The sequence below is a fragment of the Gekko japonicus genome, unplaced genomic scaffold, assembly GCF_001447785.1.
Source record: "Gekko japonicus isolate JY-2015 unplaced genomic scaffold, Gekko_japonicus_V1.1 scaffold678, whole genome shotgun sequence".
Lineage (NCBI taxonomy): Eukaryota > Metazoa > Chordata > Lepidosauria > Squamata > Gekkonidae > Gekko > Gekko japonicus.
Window position 1 is genome coordinate 173,487 of NW_015164685.1, and position 16,578 is coordinate 190,064.

Genomic DNA, 16,578 nt, shown 5'->3' on the forward strand with positions numbered 1-16,578 from the left:
TCTTCAGGACTGGCCATCTGCCCTTGTGGCCACACAGGGATCAAACCTCTCCCTTTCTATAGAAATGGAAACCAAAGAGCAACTTTTCCCCACAGCAAAGAGCTTTGCCTCTGCCCCCTTGGAGCCTGGGAGGCACTGCCTTGGTGTTTCCAGGAAGTGCTCCTTCAAAAGCTGTTGCCTTAGTTTGAGGAGGACTCTTGGCCTGCAACCACCCAGTGGTTGTGCTTATTGCAGCAGCCACCTCGTGACTGGCTAACCCTCCTTTTAGCAGCCATTTTGTGATGGGCCCAATTACCCTTTCTTACACTTCCAAAAGTGCAACCAGGGTCAACAAAGTTGAGGACCCAACACATATGGAAGGTATCCAGTTTCTGAGCCCTGAGTGGATTATACAAACGAAAGTGGTATTGATTGTGGAAACGGCTCCTTTTGAATTCCTGACTGTTATAACAGCCTTCCTCAACGGAGACCTGGATGAAGAAATCTATATGCAACAACCAGAGGGATTCTCAACAGAAGGACAAGAAGGCCTAGTGTGTAAACTCAACAAGAGTGTCTATGGACTAAAACAAGCAGCCAAAGCTTGGAACGAGAAGCTGACTAAACTGCTACGTAAACAGAACTTTAAACAAGGAATAGCAGAACCTTGCTTGTTCACAAGACTTAAAAATGGAAAGTATCAATACATACTAATTTATGTTGATGATTTGATTATTTGCTGTCAAAATCAAAGTGATGTACAAGAAATTGCTGATGGACTAAACAAGGAAGTTGAAGTGAAACAGTTAGGAACTGTACAATATTATCTTGGAATACAAATTGAAAGGACTGATGATGGAAGTTTTCTTTTGAGCCAAAAGCAAAAGATCATGGACTTTATTGCCAAATCCCACAGGGGGGCAGATCCCCCCCCCGCTTTGGAGGCCCAATTTCTGCTGCCGCGGAATCGGGCCCCAGGGGAAACCCCACCCCAGCGTGCATGTCAGCCTGATGTGACGCTCTGAGACGTGCATGCGGTGCGGGCATGCTGAGAACGCCGACCGGGAGCCCCCCGCCGCGAGGTAAGAACGATTTGGCAACCCTATTCTCCCCAAATAATGAAATTGCTATAAAAACTCAAGGGGATATGTACATGTGAATATTATTTGGTCTTGTTGCATGAAAATGCCTACTTTAGTCTGTTCCAGGTTAATTAGAATTAATACAATTTTATGAGATTATTCCAGTCTGAAGTAAATTTACATTTTTCTTTGTTTTCATGGGGGAGAAGACACATGGGAGACTTGAGTCACATTTTCTTTCCCTTTTTTAACCCACTTGGTTGCTACGCATCTCACTGCACCTGGGTTACGTAAGTCAGAGGGGAGGGTTTTGAAATGGTGTTCCAGGGAATCCCGTGACGCCCCAGAAGGTGTTCAGGGATTTCTCAGTGAGAAGGCCACTTAGTAGCCAAGCTTCCCTGAGCATATTCTTTTGCAGTGTATAATCACAGGAAGACATGTATGTTTTTGCGTGTGTTGCAAGTCGAAATTCAAGGGGACAGTAGTCTCAGACAGTGCCATGAAATGAAGACAGCTCCCCATGTTACCTGGGCAAAGGAGTTCCCCAGAGAAGGCAGGAGGACTACATTTTCCAAGCAACAATTTTTTGCTGTATGCTGCTTGAAAAATGCATCTTCCTTCGCAATGGATCCATACCACTTCCTCACACAATCCCCTTGTTGTTCTTTTTATTCTGGTTTTTTAAAGAAATAATTTTTAAAAAATTAAGCCCCCTTCCGCCCAATTGCCAAATGCTGGGCATTGACAATAAGAAGATGGCCCCCACTGTCTGAGGACAAGAATGCTGTGCTTAGTCAACTATAAGCATGTCAGAGAAACTAATTTCCTCTATTATTTTGACTCCATCTCAAGAAAAAATACAGTGAGAATGCAATCTCAAGATCATGTTTTGGAATCCAGAGAATCTCCATTGTCTCTTTGGGCGATTCCGCATTGGCTTTTCCCTGTATTGTTTTACCAAACCCACCTTGGAACAGATATTCCCCTCTGCTTTGCATGCTGCTTTTGCTTTGGTACCTTCTACACCGCACCCCACCTTCATGTTCTTTGATCATCAGGTTTTATGGTACCTTCTGCATAGATTTATGGCCTTTCAGGAGTGACTTTGCAGTCAGTACGGCGTTGCCCCGTGGATTTGAATGTAGTTTTGAGCTGCACCTTTTCCTCAGTGTTCAGAATATGTGGAGCAAATGCAGAATTGCCCATCTTCAAAGCTTGTTCCAAGCCCTCGTGACTGACCAAGTCAATCTCAGCCAAAAACACAGTGGTATCCAAAAGGATGGAGTTCCACTCCAATACACTAAAAGTCGCTCAAGGTCTTTTCCTCCTTTCCCCCTGCAGAATCTCATATCATGTTTTTACTTATTAAATCTCTCCCAATATCACTGCACCGCCACAGTATTCCTCATCCCTGCCGTAAGAAACGGCACCCCATTCTTCCCCGCATGCAAAACCAGCTCCAGAAAGAAAACAGACAAAATGAGCACATTATGCAAAACAGGCACTTTTGGTGCAAGTGTCCTTGATCGGAATGCATTATGTTAATCATTCCAGAATTGGTCGTTTTATCAGAGAATATGAACACTCAGCAAATGAATTATTGTGTGTTTCTTGTACGGTGTGCAGACCAACAGGGAAAGCTGGGGGGGGGGGCCGGACTCAGCTGATAATGATGTCGCTTCGTTTCTCCCCGCCGCCTCCTCCCCGGGGACCAGAAAATCTGGGCCAGCTCCTGCACTGATCACGCCCCCCCCCCATTCCCTTTCCACATCCTTCGACAAGTGGAGCGTCTGTGAAACCGTTGCCATGGCGATGTCGCTGTCCCACCAGGCTAGAAACCTTACAGAGGACCAACTGCTAGTTAATCCCCCAGAGGGGAGGGGGAGGGGGGTCCAAAGACGCCAGGGGGTGGGGGTGGGGAAGAGACCACCTGAGCTCTCACACCCTCCTCGGGCCTCCTTGTCTTGCATTTTGGCTGGCTGGGCTTGATGCTGTGGCTACCACTTCCCAGATCAACAGTAAGGACAAAAACTGGCTGCTCTCTTTACACCCATTCTGGGAAGGGAAATGTCTGCTCAGGGTAGCATCAACGAACAGCTAATGTATAGTGGTTAAAATGATCTGGAGTCGTGGGTGCAATTACCTACTCCTCCACAAAGTTCAGAGGGTGCAGAATGGGCTCAGAAAGGTGCAAATCTGCTTGGGTTACTGCGCTGCTAGGCTAGGAGCCCTCCCTCGGCCTATCCAAGAAGGCTGATCTAAGGATAAACCTAGCGGGAGACCATCTATGCTGCCCTGAACTCTGGGGAATAGTCAAATATGAGCTAGAATCATGGGAGGATAGAACAGACTGGATTTGAACACCTACCAACCCCACGCCACACCAGGTCTCTCCCACCAATACTCTCTAAATCAGGGGTGTCAAACATGCGGCCCGGGGGCCGGATCAGGCCCCCAGAGGGCTTCCATCAGGCCCGCAGTGGAACTGGCCATCTCCTGCTTCCAGTTCTGCTGCTGCTGCTGCATCATAGCTTCCTTCGCCAGACTCTCTTAATCACTCAGCCATTTCATGTTTTAACCTGGGTCCTAGACTCAGAACTCTGAGCACGAGATTTCTGTGGTGCATGTCAATAAATCAAAAGTCGGTTTGCAGCTTACAGAGCTAATGTTTGAAGCATGTTTTTATTTTAAGAATTTAAAAAACCCTTTGTGTTTGTGTCCTTATAAAGTTTATATCTTCGCTACCTGGCATTACATTTTATGACACACGTGGCCCGGCCCAACAAGGTCTCATTTACATAAGATCCGGCCCTCATAACAAATGAGTTCGACGCCCCTGCTCTAAATTCTCGGGGGCCTGAGGAAGCTAGTGTTCCTTCCCTTCTTTCCTTTAATTGACACGCTCCACATCTACACACTGTCCACTGTTGCACTAGACTAAGGCTGCCAACTCCAGGTTGGGAAATTCCTGGAACCTTTGGGAGTGGAGCCTGGGGAGGGTGGGGTCTGGGGAGAGCAGTCTACCCTCCAAAGCGGCCATTTTCTGCAGGGGAGCAGATCTCTGCCAACTGGAGATCAGTTGTAGTTTTGGGAGGTCTCCATGCCCCAACTGACAGCCGGCAACCCCAGTGACCATGAGAAAGTAGATTTTCCTGCGTGGACAAGACAATCCGGCAGCCAGTGACTGCCACAGTATCATGAAAACACAGTATCCAACACTGTGCACATACCAATTTATTCCCTGTATCCTGTTCCTTCAGGAGCATATTTAGTCCTCATCAGGCCTATTTTGTCCTCATCAGTCTGGTATGGATGCTAATCTGCGGCCTGTATCCTGTCCCTTTGGGAGCATATTTAGTCCTCATCAGGACTATTTTTGCTTTTTCTTCTGGCAAATTTATAAAATCCTATTTTTCTGCATCGGGGACCTCATACCCAACCCGGAGTTGGTAGGTGTTCAAATTCAGTCTGTTCTATCCTCCCATGATTCTAGCTCATATTTGACTATTCCCCAGAGTTCAGGGCAGCATAGATGGTCTCCCGCTAGGTTTATCCTTAGATCAGCCTTCTTGGATAGGCCGAGGGAGGGCTCCTAGCCTAGCAGCGCAGTAACCCAAGCAGATTTGCACCTTTCTGAGCCCATTCTGCACCCCCTGAACTTTGTGGAGGAGTAGGCAGGGCTATTTTTGGGCAGGAACGCACAGGAACGGAGTTCCGGCTGGCTCCCAAGTTGGCCACACCCATCAGGAACTCATTAGCATAATAGGTCACACCCAACAGCAGAAACTCATTAGGATTGGCTACATTAGGGGTGTGTGGCCTAACATGCAAAGAAGTTCCTGCTACAAAAAAAGCCCTGGGTTTTGACAACAAAGTAAACAGAATAAGAAGCAAACGATGGGTGTGGCTGGATGACCACACTTCTGGTAACGAGGGGGGTGTGGCCTAATATGCTAATGAGCTGTGCTGTCAGGGTGTGTGTCCTAATATGCTAATTGGATTTGCTGTTCGGTGTGGCCTATTATGCCAATGAGATCCTGCTGGGCTTTTTCTACAAAAAAAGCCCTGGGAGTAGGTAATTGCACCCACGACTCCAGATCATTTTAACCACTATACATTAGACAGTTCCATCTTGGATAAAGCTTTGGTGAAAGGAGGTGATACAACACCGGTTCACCACATCAGCTGGAACTAAACTTTGCAGAGCTGCTTTGTGAACAGAACTTTTTAAGTCTCCAGGAACAGAGGATTCTCCTCACCTGAAGTACTATTTGGTGTACTGAGTGGACTTTTGAATTTTCAATTTACATTTGAGTCCTTTGTTCTGTGACTCGTGAACTTGGACCTCTCCCTATTTGCACAATTTATATGAATTTCAAGATTTGTATTGAGGTTGTTTGGTGTGTTTGTTATCGCTGATTATGTAGATAATTTGTAAGCATCATATTTAGTGTCTTTTGAGTATTTGGGGGGGGGTTAATTACACGGAGGATTCCCCCCCCCTTTTTGCATTCACCTGCGGGTCACGGATGCCCACAGGGCCTGCAGGCCACTCAGGATGCTGATGCTTTGTGGGCCACCCACATGCCCTCCTCCACCGGCACAGGGCAGCACATGGAGCTGAAAGCACAGGTGACAAAGCTTCACAAACAGGCAGTGGGAGGGTTGGGAGTGCAGCGGTCAGAGGAGACGCAGGAGTCGGGAGTCAAGAGCGGCAGGCCCTGCCAGGAGCTGTGGGCCCTGCAGCTGTCCCGCTTCAGGGTATGCGGATGCCGGCCCTGCCCGCAGCCGCTCTGCCATCGTCCCGCCCTGAAATGGCCCCACGGAACTGCTAGCTCCCTTGCGGGGGTAAGACACACAGGTCCTTGTACAGATCCTGATTGAGACTGGCACGTCGGACCGTGCAAGGAAGAAAGCAGGGCTATTTTCAGGCAAGGAAAATGGCACCAGGGGAACAGTGAAGGCCCATCCTGCGCGCCATCTCACAGTTCCAATCCAAACTGGAGGAGGAGGAGGAGATTGGATTTATACCCCGCCCTTCACTCCCCAAAGGAGTCTCTGAGACTCCTTTGGGTAGTGAAGAGTAGGGTATAAATCCAATCTCCTCCTCCTCTTCTTCTTCAGAGCGGCTTACAATCTCCTTTCCCTCCCCCTCCCCACAACAGACACCCTGTGAGGGAGGTGGGGCTGAGAGAGCTCTGTGAGAGCTACTCCTGAGAGAACAGCTCTGAGAAAACTTGTGACTGACCCAAGATCACACCAGCAGCTGCATGTGGAGGAGTGGGGAATCAAACCCGGTTCTCCCAGATTAGAGTCCGCACTCCTAACCACTACACCTGCCTGGAGTCCTACGCAGCTGCCTTTAAAAAAATCAAGAAACGTTTAGGTGGGTTCATTCACAGAATTCCCATCCGATCTGCTTTCTTTTCACAATGCACGGCCTGCCCTTAGATTCGTTCTGAACTGTTCTTAACAATTTACGAGATATTTTACTAATATCTCTGACCAAAAGAACAAACCTTCTTAACGCCTTTTAAATTACTGCAGGAGAGATTACTGCAGAACAAAGGAACACACTGTGAAAAGGGCAGATAAGAATCTTCCAGGATGCCCACTAATGGAGGAGAGCAGGACAGGAATGAAAATTACTTAAGTGATCCTGGGTGTCAAAATAAGGGTTTTATGTCCCTGTGAAACGCTGGAAATGACCCCGGATTACACGGCACCATACAGAAAGCTTTTAAGCGGCAAGGTATGACTTATGGCCATTAGTCCTTCTTAGGAAAGTGGCTGGCCTCTGTTAAAGTCACAAAAGAAGCAAAAAAAGAAATAAAAAGGTGTACCCACAGACAAATTAGGGGTCTTTCCTTACTCAGTGGACTCTCCACAGTATGCAGAAATTTACTGAAGGGGCGGGGGAGGAGGAGACCACACCAAAACAGCATGATGAAAACTGGATCTGCTCCAGTGGGCATGGAAGACTGAAAGTCAGTTAAAGGAGGAAAGGGAAGAAATCAGCCCACTTACGCCTCTTAGAGAATCCTGCAGAGGGAGACGCTGAGGCTGGGCAGGATTTGTTCTCCCTCCCGCGATGGCTCGTGAGAACCCAGATTTGTCTGCATGGACTCCCAAAGCAAATCTAAGTGTTCTTCTCACATCAGGACACAGAAATGGGTTCTGCCTTGAATTATTACTCATTCATTCATAGATATGTTTATCTACCGTATCTTAGCGGCCTGTCGATAATGGTGAAATTTTCGAACTGAATCCTGAAGGTGAGAAGCCCCTTTGAGGCTGCACAGATACTTTCCAGACTGGACAGAACAACATAATAAAAATATCTACATCTCATCTTTCAGCATGAAAATGAGATCCCCAGTTTTCGTTCTGGCTAGTCGTTTTGCTTATGAACAAGAAGAAGAAGAAGAAGAAAAGATTGGATTTATACCCCGCCCTTCACTCAGAGTCTCAGAGCGGCTTACAAACTCCTTTCCCTTCCCCTCCCCACAACAGACACCCTGTGAGGTAGGCAGGGCTGAGAGAGCTCTTTCGAGAACTGCTCTTTCAAAGGCAGCTCTTGTCAGAACTATGGCTTGCCCAAGGTCATCCAGCAACTGCAAGTGGAGGAATGGAGAATCAAACCCTGTTCTCCCAGATTAGAGTCCACACACTTAACCACTACACATAGTTGGTTTTTATACCCCACTTTTCTCTACTCTTAAGGAGTCTCAAAGCAGCTTACAATCACCTTCCCTTCCTCTCCCCACAACAGGCACCCTGTGAGGTTAAGTGGGGTTGAGAGAGTTTGGAGAGAACTGTGACTGGCCCATGGTCACCCAGCAGGCTTCTTGTGGAGGACTGGGGAATCAAACCCGGTTCTTCAGATTAGAATCCACCACTCTTGACCACTACACCACACTGGCCCTCGTGATAAAGCTGCCTTCCACCAAGCCAGACCCTCGGTTTATCAAGGTTGGTCTTGTCTACTGTGACCTGCAGCTGCTTTCCAAGGAGAAGTCTTACACATCACCTATGACCTGATCCTGTTTAACTGGAGATGCTGGGGACTGACCCTCGGACCTTCTTTATGGAAAGCAGAGGCCAGCCCCTCCTGGGTGTGTGTGTTTGTATGGGGGGGGGGTGGCAGGGGAATCCTGCACCAATCCTGGCACAGTCTGGAAACAGAAATAGATATTATATAAATATACCATAATGCTGTGTTTTATTTTTTAAAAAATCAATTATTACACTACTGTCATGAAGATAAAGAGAGCTCAGTAAGACAAAGAGGCAGTAAACACATGAAGCTGCCTCATGCTGAATCAGACCCTCGGCCCATCGAGGTTAGTATTGTCTACTCAGGCTGGCAGTAGCTCTCCAGGGTCTCAGGCAGAGGCCTTTCCCATCACCTACTGCCTGGCCCTTTTAACTGGTGATGCCAGGAACTGAACCTGGGACCTTCTGCATGCCACGTAGATGCTCTACCACTGAGCCATAGCCCCTCTCTATGTCTCTCCAGGGTCTCAGGCTGAGGCCTTTCCCATCACCTACTGCCTGGCCCTTTAACTGGAGATGCTGGGACTGAACCTGGGACCTTATGCATGACAAGCAGATGCTCTGCCGCTGAGCCATGGCCCTTCAGCGGGGATTAACTTTGGTCTTCTCCAGAATGACTCGGGCAGCTACCAAGAACAGCCAGTTGGAGCACATTTGGGGAACATTTATGTCACTTCTCCAATAGATTATTCATACCCCGTTTCCCACTTTCCCCCTCCACTGTCTTTGCAACCAAACATACACAGCCAGAACTTGAAGAGGGCACAGCAGTGTTCTTGCACTACCAAGTGTCCACCATTTCCAGCACCACAAATTATGGCCACATTTCCTTTTGCTGTTGGGAGGAAGGCCGGCCCCAAACAGGAGAATCTGAAAGATTTCCCCAAAGCCAACTGTGAGCCAAGAGCTGTGTTTTACTCTAGTATTTCTACCTCTATGCTTGTTCCCACGCTCTGCAGTCAGAACTTTAAAGCTGTCTCTTAGTGGAGGCCAAGTCAGTAGGCATGAACAAAAGCACCTCCTCCTACAGAACTACCCACCCCATGTTTTTGTTTTTGATGCTCCACATAGCAGCAGAAAGCTTTCTGGTATCCCACCAGCTTAAGCAGCTGTCTTAAGCCAAAATAAACTATTCCATTGTAGGGTTGCCAGCCTCCAGGTGGCACCTGGAGATCTCCTGCTATTACAATTGCTTTCCAGGCAACAGAGATCAGTGTCCCCAGAGAAAATGGCTGCTTTGGAGAGTAGACTGTAAGGCATTATACTCTGCTGAGCTCCCTCCCCTCCCCAAATCCCACCCTCCTCAGGTTCCACCCCCAAAATCTCCAGGTATTTCCCAACCCAGAGCTGGCAACCCTATCCATTTAACTGTCGTGGGTCAGCCAGGGCTCAACAATAGCAAGGACTCCTCAGAAGAAGAGGACTCAGAGGTTCCTGTGTAGCCAGCCTGGAGTTAACAGAGGCCGACCCGCAGGGAAATAAGTTGCAAGCTTGTCAGGATTCACAGCCAACAGCTGGTGCAGAGCCACCGACACCCCCCAGCCCTGATTCAGCAGGTGAACCTCCGTTGGCCATTCCCTGCCCACCAGTATCACCTACACCCTTAGAGCGCCGCAGACGAAGGCTGAGAACAGAGCTACTTACAAGACAGCAAAGTGCACACCTCCTGGCCTGACGCCAGCAGCTTGCTGTTAACAAAGATGAGTAGTTGCAGAATTGTTTCTGAGCAGCTGGCTGCAAGCATGACCCTTAGGCATGGGGCTACAAAAAACAGCCCAGAGAGGCTGTTTGGTGTAGATGCAACAAGTATGATAGATGCTAAGCCACCGGCTCTGCCTTGCCTGACTTCTGGATCCCTGAACTTGGACTGAACAACTCTGCCTTGCCTGATTTCTGGCACCTGATACTCAGAGCCTGCAAGCCAGTGCATTAACAAAGGCAAGGTTACAATCCTGCTTATGCTTATGCTTTCAGTCTCACAAGCAACTCTTTGGGGTTCTCGTGGATGTAAAGCCCTACCTTAGGAGGGAAGCTGAACTTTATGATGTTATTATACCCACTGTAGAAAGCTGAAGAAGGGAGGAGCATCCATTCTTGCTACACTGTAGAAAGCTGAAGGGAGGGACATCCATGCTTGCTACAACAGAACATGCGGGGGGAAAGGACAAGGTATCCCCCCCCCCAAAAAAAGGTCTTCTTACCAGCTTCTCTATATTGACCAGTCCGTCCACCAAGGTTTTGCTGGCTTCATGCAAAAAGGTCAGGTCTGAGAGTAAGAAAAGAAACAAAAACAGGTGAGAGGGAAGGACTGAAATGCTAGTGAGTAGTAGTGACACTGAACTTCTACTAGCAGTAGAAAAGAGCAAGAGTCCAGAGGCGCCTTAAAGATTAACAAAATTGGTGGCAGGGTAGGAGCTTTCGTGAGTCACATGACTCATGAAAACTCCTACCCTGCCACCAATTTTGTTAGTCTTTAAGGTGCTTTGGACTCTTGCTCTTTTCTACTGCTATAGACAATCTAACATGGCTACCAATCTTGATGAATTTCTACTAAGAAAGGTTCCAGGTCAGTATCTGTAGCCGTTGGCCTGTAAGCCGCTTCCCATAACCCCAGAGCTGACTGCGGTTATTCACTGGTGAGGGAAAAAGGAAAAAAAAAACATTCTGGGGCAAATCCTTTCTTCGAAGAAAATATATTAGATTCATACCCCACCCATCACTACTCAAAGGAGTCTCAGGCTGCGGTCACACAGACCTCTTACCGCGCTAGTTTTCCCGCAGTTCTTCTATCCGCGACATTTTATATCGCTTGGAGGTGGTCAGACGGTCCCTCTGTCTTCCACTTCACTCGCACGAAGTACTGATCACACAGCACGCCGTCCCCGCGCATGCGCTTGGGCGTACATACAAAAAAACAAAAAACCTGCGCATGCGCTTGGGCGTACATACAAACTAAGAAGACAAAAAAAAAACCTAGCGCCTGTTTGCACAATCGCATAACTTAAACCGGAAACACAAAAAAGCGCGGTCATGGCGGATTGCTGTCCAGATACCAAAACCGCGGATACAAAGCGCAAGATATCAGAAAACACCTGTTCCCACGGGTGTCAGAAAACGCGGATAAAAAGAGCGGAAACTGCGGGACTCAGCCCGCTTCAGTGCGGGAGGCGGGTTTGCCAATATGAACAGGAAACTTTAATGCGCGAGGGATCAGCAGCGAAGCCCGCACTAAATGTCCGTGTGACCTGACCCTCAGAGCGGCTTACAAACTCCTTTCCCTTCCCCTCCCCACAACAGAAGCCCTGTGAGGTAGGTGGGATTGAGAGAGCTCTGACAGAAACTGCTCTTGAGAGAACAGCTCTTGTCAGAACTATGGCTTGCCCAAGGTCACACCAGCAGGTGCAAGTGGAGGAGTGGGGGATCAAACCCGGTTCTCCCAGATTAGAGTCCACACACAACCACTACACCAAACTGGCTCATTACCAGAAAGCAAAATTCCTTCATTATGATGAATGCCACGTAGGGAAGGGCTTATGTATAGTAAGGCTCTAGCCCTAGCCAATGGCACGGTGTTTTGAAAACACATTGCACGTACATAAAGCTGCGCACATGGGATCTGGTCAGGGAGGGTGAGGGCATGCACAGCATTCTAAGATGCATACTCATTTTGCACAGGGCGAGGTCTGTCAGGTCTCACTCACCGCCAGTGTTCCCTCTAAGCTGAGTTAGTATGAGCTAGCTCACAGTTCTTTTGCCTCTCGTTCACACATTTTTGCCTTAGCTCAGGAAGGATGGCTCCAGAGCCAACTAATTTATCCAGTAACCAAATTGCTCGCTCACAATTTTAATGTCAGTAGCTCAACAAGTAGAATTTTTGCTCACAAGATTCCACATCTTAGAGGGAGCATTGCTCTCCACTGTGCCTGAAGTGAGAGGGAAACCTAGAATATGCCCAAGACTTTCCCTGCAGCTGTCTATATTGCCAGGTTGCCAAGCGGTGCGGGTTTTTTTGGTTCTCATGACAACAGCGTTGCCAGCTGAGCTGCTGCTCAGCTGCAGGGGAAACGAGGAGCCCAGATCCGACTGGTTTTGAACGTTCACGTCTCATTTGCCCAGGAACTGGCTTCTGTATAGGAGACGATATTATTTTGAATGCCCTCCCTCCCCAGCTCAAATCCCACCCACCTTCACAACCCGGACTTTTGAGTTCCGTTTCAGAAACCAGGACTCGACTATGAAAGCAACGACTGACCTCTCCCCACCCTCCCGATTCAGGATGCACAAGGACGTGGTGAATGGAACAGACACCAGGACCACAGTGGGTGTGGCTCACCTTTTAGGATGAGGGGCACGAAGGGGATGATGGGGGGTTTCATCCTAGAGAGGACTTCTCTGTAGCTCTTATGATTCCGACAGGGGTCCTGCAATAGGAAGGAGCAGTTAGACTGCTGTAGAAGAGAACAGGAATTTTAAAAGCAGTAGCAATAAATTGGGGGCGTGGCGGAGGGTTGCCACTTCCCCTTGGCCACCAGTGGGGATTGGGGGGGGGGGATAGGGTTGCCAGATCCAGGTTGGGAAACTCCTGGAGATTTGGGGATGGAGCCTGGGGAGGACAGGGACCTCAGTGGGGTACACAATGCCACAGAGCCCACCCTCCAAAACATCCATTTTCTCCAGGGGAACTGATCTCCGTAGTCTGGAGATGAGCTGTCATTCCGGGGGATCCCCAGGCCCCACCTGGAGGTTGGCATCCCTTGCTGGAGGTGTGTGTCACATCTGAAGCTGAGCTCACCAAAGGGCAAAAGACCCATGAATTATCCTCTGTGTGTGTCTGTGTGGGGCTAATTAGACTACTTGGTATTTACCTAGTCATATAGCTTGTTTCCGTGTCTTAATCAGGGGTCATTTCCTACAGGAGCGCACAGGAGCTGAGCTCCGGCGGTAAAGAGCCCACGGGGCAAGCACATGCAACAAGCCCCACCCCCTGCTCCCAGCAGCCCCAGGCCACGAGAAGCAAGAAGCCTTTCTTTCTTTCTTTCTTTCTTTCTTTCTTTCTTTCTTTCTTTCTTTCTTTCTTTCTTTCTTTCTTTCTTTCCTTCCTTCCTTCCTTCCTTCCTTCCTTCCTTCCTTCCTTCCTTCCTTCCTTCCTTCCCTATTTCCTTCTCTCCCTCTTTCTTTCCCTCCTTCTTTCCTTCTCTTCTCCTTCTTTCCTTCCCTCCTTCTTTCCTTCCTTCCTTCCTGCACAGATCTGCACATTCCCCCCTCCCCCCCAGCTAGCAATCCAAAACAGTCCAGTGGCATCTTTAAGGCCAAGGTTTATTCAGGTACAAGCTCTCCCTCCTCTGCTAGGGCAGATCTGCACATTCCCCCCTCCCCCTAGCTAGCAATCCAAACCAGTCCAGTGGAGCCTGGGTGGTGGGTGTTGCCTTCTGACACACTTCCGGTGATGTCAGGGGGTGTGGCATATGCAAATAAGTTATGCTAATGAGTTATGCTAATGAGCGCCTGCACCTCTTTTTCTACGAAATGACCCCTGGTCTTAATTATTCAAAAATACCATGCATAAATTCTCTCTGTGATTCTTGCCATAATGTTAAACGGTGGCTATCTATGGCTGCCAGCTCTGGATTGTGAAATTCCTGGAGATTTTGCGGGTGGAGCCTGAGGAAGACAGCATTTGGGGAGGGGGGAGGACCTTAGTGGGGAATAATGCCACAGGATAATGAAACTGAAGCTCAAAGACTTTGCCCAACCAATGAGAAGGGAGCACTCCCTGGAGAAGACCGTGATGCTGGGAAAGATTGAAGGTCAAAGAAGACGGGGACGGCAAAGGAGGAGATGGTTAGACAGTGTCATCGATGCAACGAACATGAAATTGAGCCAACTTCAGAGGACAGCGGAAGACAGGAGGGCCTGGCGTGATCTGGTCCATGGGGTTGCGAAGAGTCGGACTCGACTGTGCGACTGAACAACAACAAATGCCACAGAGCCCACCTCCCAAAGCAGACCTTTTCTCCAGAGGAACAGATCTCTTTAATTTGGAAACCAGTTGTAATTCCAGAAGATCTCCAGCTCCCCACACAGAGACTAGCAATCCTACGGTTATCTGAAGGCTTCTCTAGAGCCAGCCGGCAACAGGCCCACTTGGTGGTGGTGGCGGTGGTGGCGGTGGTGGGGACTGGTGACTCCAAATTGTTTTATGAATTGTTTTTAGATGCTTGTGATATTTATTGTTAACATGTTTTTATGAAGTTAGCCACCCTGAGCCTGCTTTGGCAGCGAGGGCGGGGTACAAGTTTAAGAAATAAATAAAATAAATAAATTTCCTGCCTCACTGTTGTCTCGTACAAGAGGCCAGCTGGACTCAATGCCTGCAATCTCAGGGCTTCAACAAGAGCTACAAGCCTCTCTAGGTAAAGGTAAAGGTTTCCCTTGCTCGAAAGCCAGTCAAATCTGACTCTAGGGTTGCGGTGCTCATCTCTGTTTCCAAGCCAAAGAGCCAGCGCTGTCCGAAGACGTTTCCGTGGTCATGTGGCCGGCATGACTAGACGCTGAGGCGCACGGAACGCTGTTACCTTCCCACCGAAGCGGTACCTATTTATCTACTTGCAATTTCTTGCTTTCGAACTGCTAGGTTGGCAGGAGCTGGAACCACAGACAGGAGCTCACTCTGTCACGCGGCACTCGGGTCTCGAACTGCTGAACTACCGACCTTCCAGCCTGCAGTTCAGCGTCTTAACCACTGAGCCACCACAGCTCCAATAGAAGCCTCTCTAGGGATCCATAAATGCTGATTATAACCATTTGCTGGACTTGGACTCACAGCAAATACTCTCCTGCTGCAAAGAGGAGCCCTTGCTAGGTCTTCCTGCTAAGCGTGAAAGGCAGCAGGTATGGATTCGTAAGAGAGGCTTCGTCTTCCTCCTCTCTTCCACTAAGGACCAGTGAGTTGCTTTCCTCTTTGTTTTTCTTTAAATGTGTCGGCAGAGGGACCCAGAGGGGATTCCCCCCCCCCCTGAGGAGGGTGGAGCACAGCAGCAGTGGTCACGGCTCAGCTGTTATGTAAACGGGGGAATTTCCAGCTCATCTCCTGTGTTCTTAAGCATAACACTACACCCGCTCTGTTTCAGGTGCTCACCGTGAGATTCTCAAATTTCCGGAACAGGTTCTTAAATTTGCCGGGAAGCTTCTGAAACAGCAAAAAATCAGAAAAGGAAAGGAAAGAAAATTCAGCGACAGAGGGAAAAGGTTCCAAACATTACAAGAAAGCAGCTATAACTCGTAACTGTGCTTCAGTCAACCTTGCTCAGTCGTCTACAGTTTTCAGTTTGGGTTATCCAAACTCATTTATGGGGATGGACAGATAATGAATATCCAGATCTGGGAGAGGATATGTTTATAACATATGTTTATGTATACCTCTTACACTGGGGAAAGCAAATCCACTCCAGTATGTTTATGTATGCCTCTTACACTGGAGAAAGCAAATCCACTCCAGTAGTGGTGCCCTTGGGGTTGCATCCTTGCTGACCTGTAGCACTCAGGACGGGCATAAGAAAATAAGAGAACATGGCCAATAGCCCATCCAGTCCAACACTTTGTGGCCAAAACCCAGGGGCCCTCAGGAGGTCCACCAGTGGGGCCAGAATTCCAGAAACCCCCCACTGGGGCCCTCCCAAGCACCAAGAATGCAGAGCACCACTACCACAGAAATAAGAACATAAGAGAAGCCATGTTGGATCAGGCCAATGGCCCATCCAGTCCAACACTCTGTGCTGCACAGTGTCCAAAACCAAGGTGCCGTCAGGCAGTCCACCAGCGGGGCCAGACGACTGAGCAGAAGATTTCAAGCCATGATTGCCTCACCACTGTGAGTCAGCCTAGGTGTTGGCTGTGTTTGGCCAACCCTGAGGTGAAGCCTGTCTGAAGAGCAAGATCTCTTATGCAAGGACTTGCCTGATGACAAGCTCTGCCCTTTACATCCAAGGGAGTGGCAGGTTCAGCTCAGGGAAAAGGAAACCACCCCCAAAATGTACTTGGAACTGTTGTAAGAACACTTTTCTAGACTTTGCAACCACTTTGCAAAAGTGTAAAGTAAAGGTTAAAGTTCCCTTATTTGAAAGCCAGTTGAATCCGACTCTAGGGTTGCGGTGCTCATCTCCGTTTCCAAGCCGAAGAGCCAGCGCTGTCCAAAGACGTTTCCGTGGTCATGTGGCCGACATGACTAATCACCAACGCTATTACCTTCCCACTGAAGTGGTACCTATTTATCTACTTGCAATTTCTTGCTTTCGAACTGCTAGGTTGACAGGAGCTGGAACTAGAGACAGGAGCTCACTCCATCAAGCGGCAACTCGGGTCTCGAACTGCTGAACTACCGACCTTCCACAGCCTGTAGTTCAGCATCTTAACCACTTGAGCCACCGCAGAACACAATAAAGCAAAACAGCAAAATATTAAG

The 16,578-nt window shown here is 48.6% G+C and overlaps 1 protein-coding gene across 1 annotated transcript in view; it reads right to left on the reverse strand.

Moving 5' to 3' along the window:
• RAPGEFL1 (Rap guanine nucleotide exchange factor like 1) overlaps window positions 1-16,578 on the reverse strand; it is a 141,018-nt gene that overhangs the window by 11,016 nt on the left and 113,424 nt on the right. The window contains exons 14-16 of the mRNA XM_015409336.1: window positions 15,256-15,306; window positions 12,451-12,538; window positions 10,319-10,383 (exon numbers count right to left, since the gene is read on the reverse strand). Of these exons, the coding sequence (XP_015264822.1) occupies window positions 10,319-10,383; window positions 12,451-12,538; window positions 15,256-15,306 (204 nt within the window). The remainder of the gene's footprint in view (window positions 1-10,318; window positions 10,384-12,450; window positions 12,539-15,255; window positions 15,307-16,578) is intronic.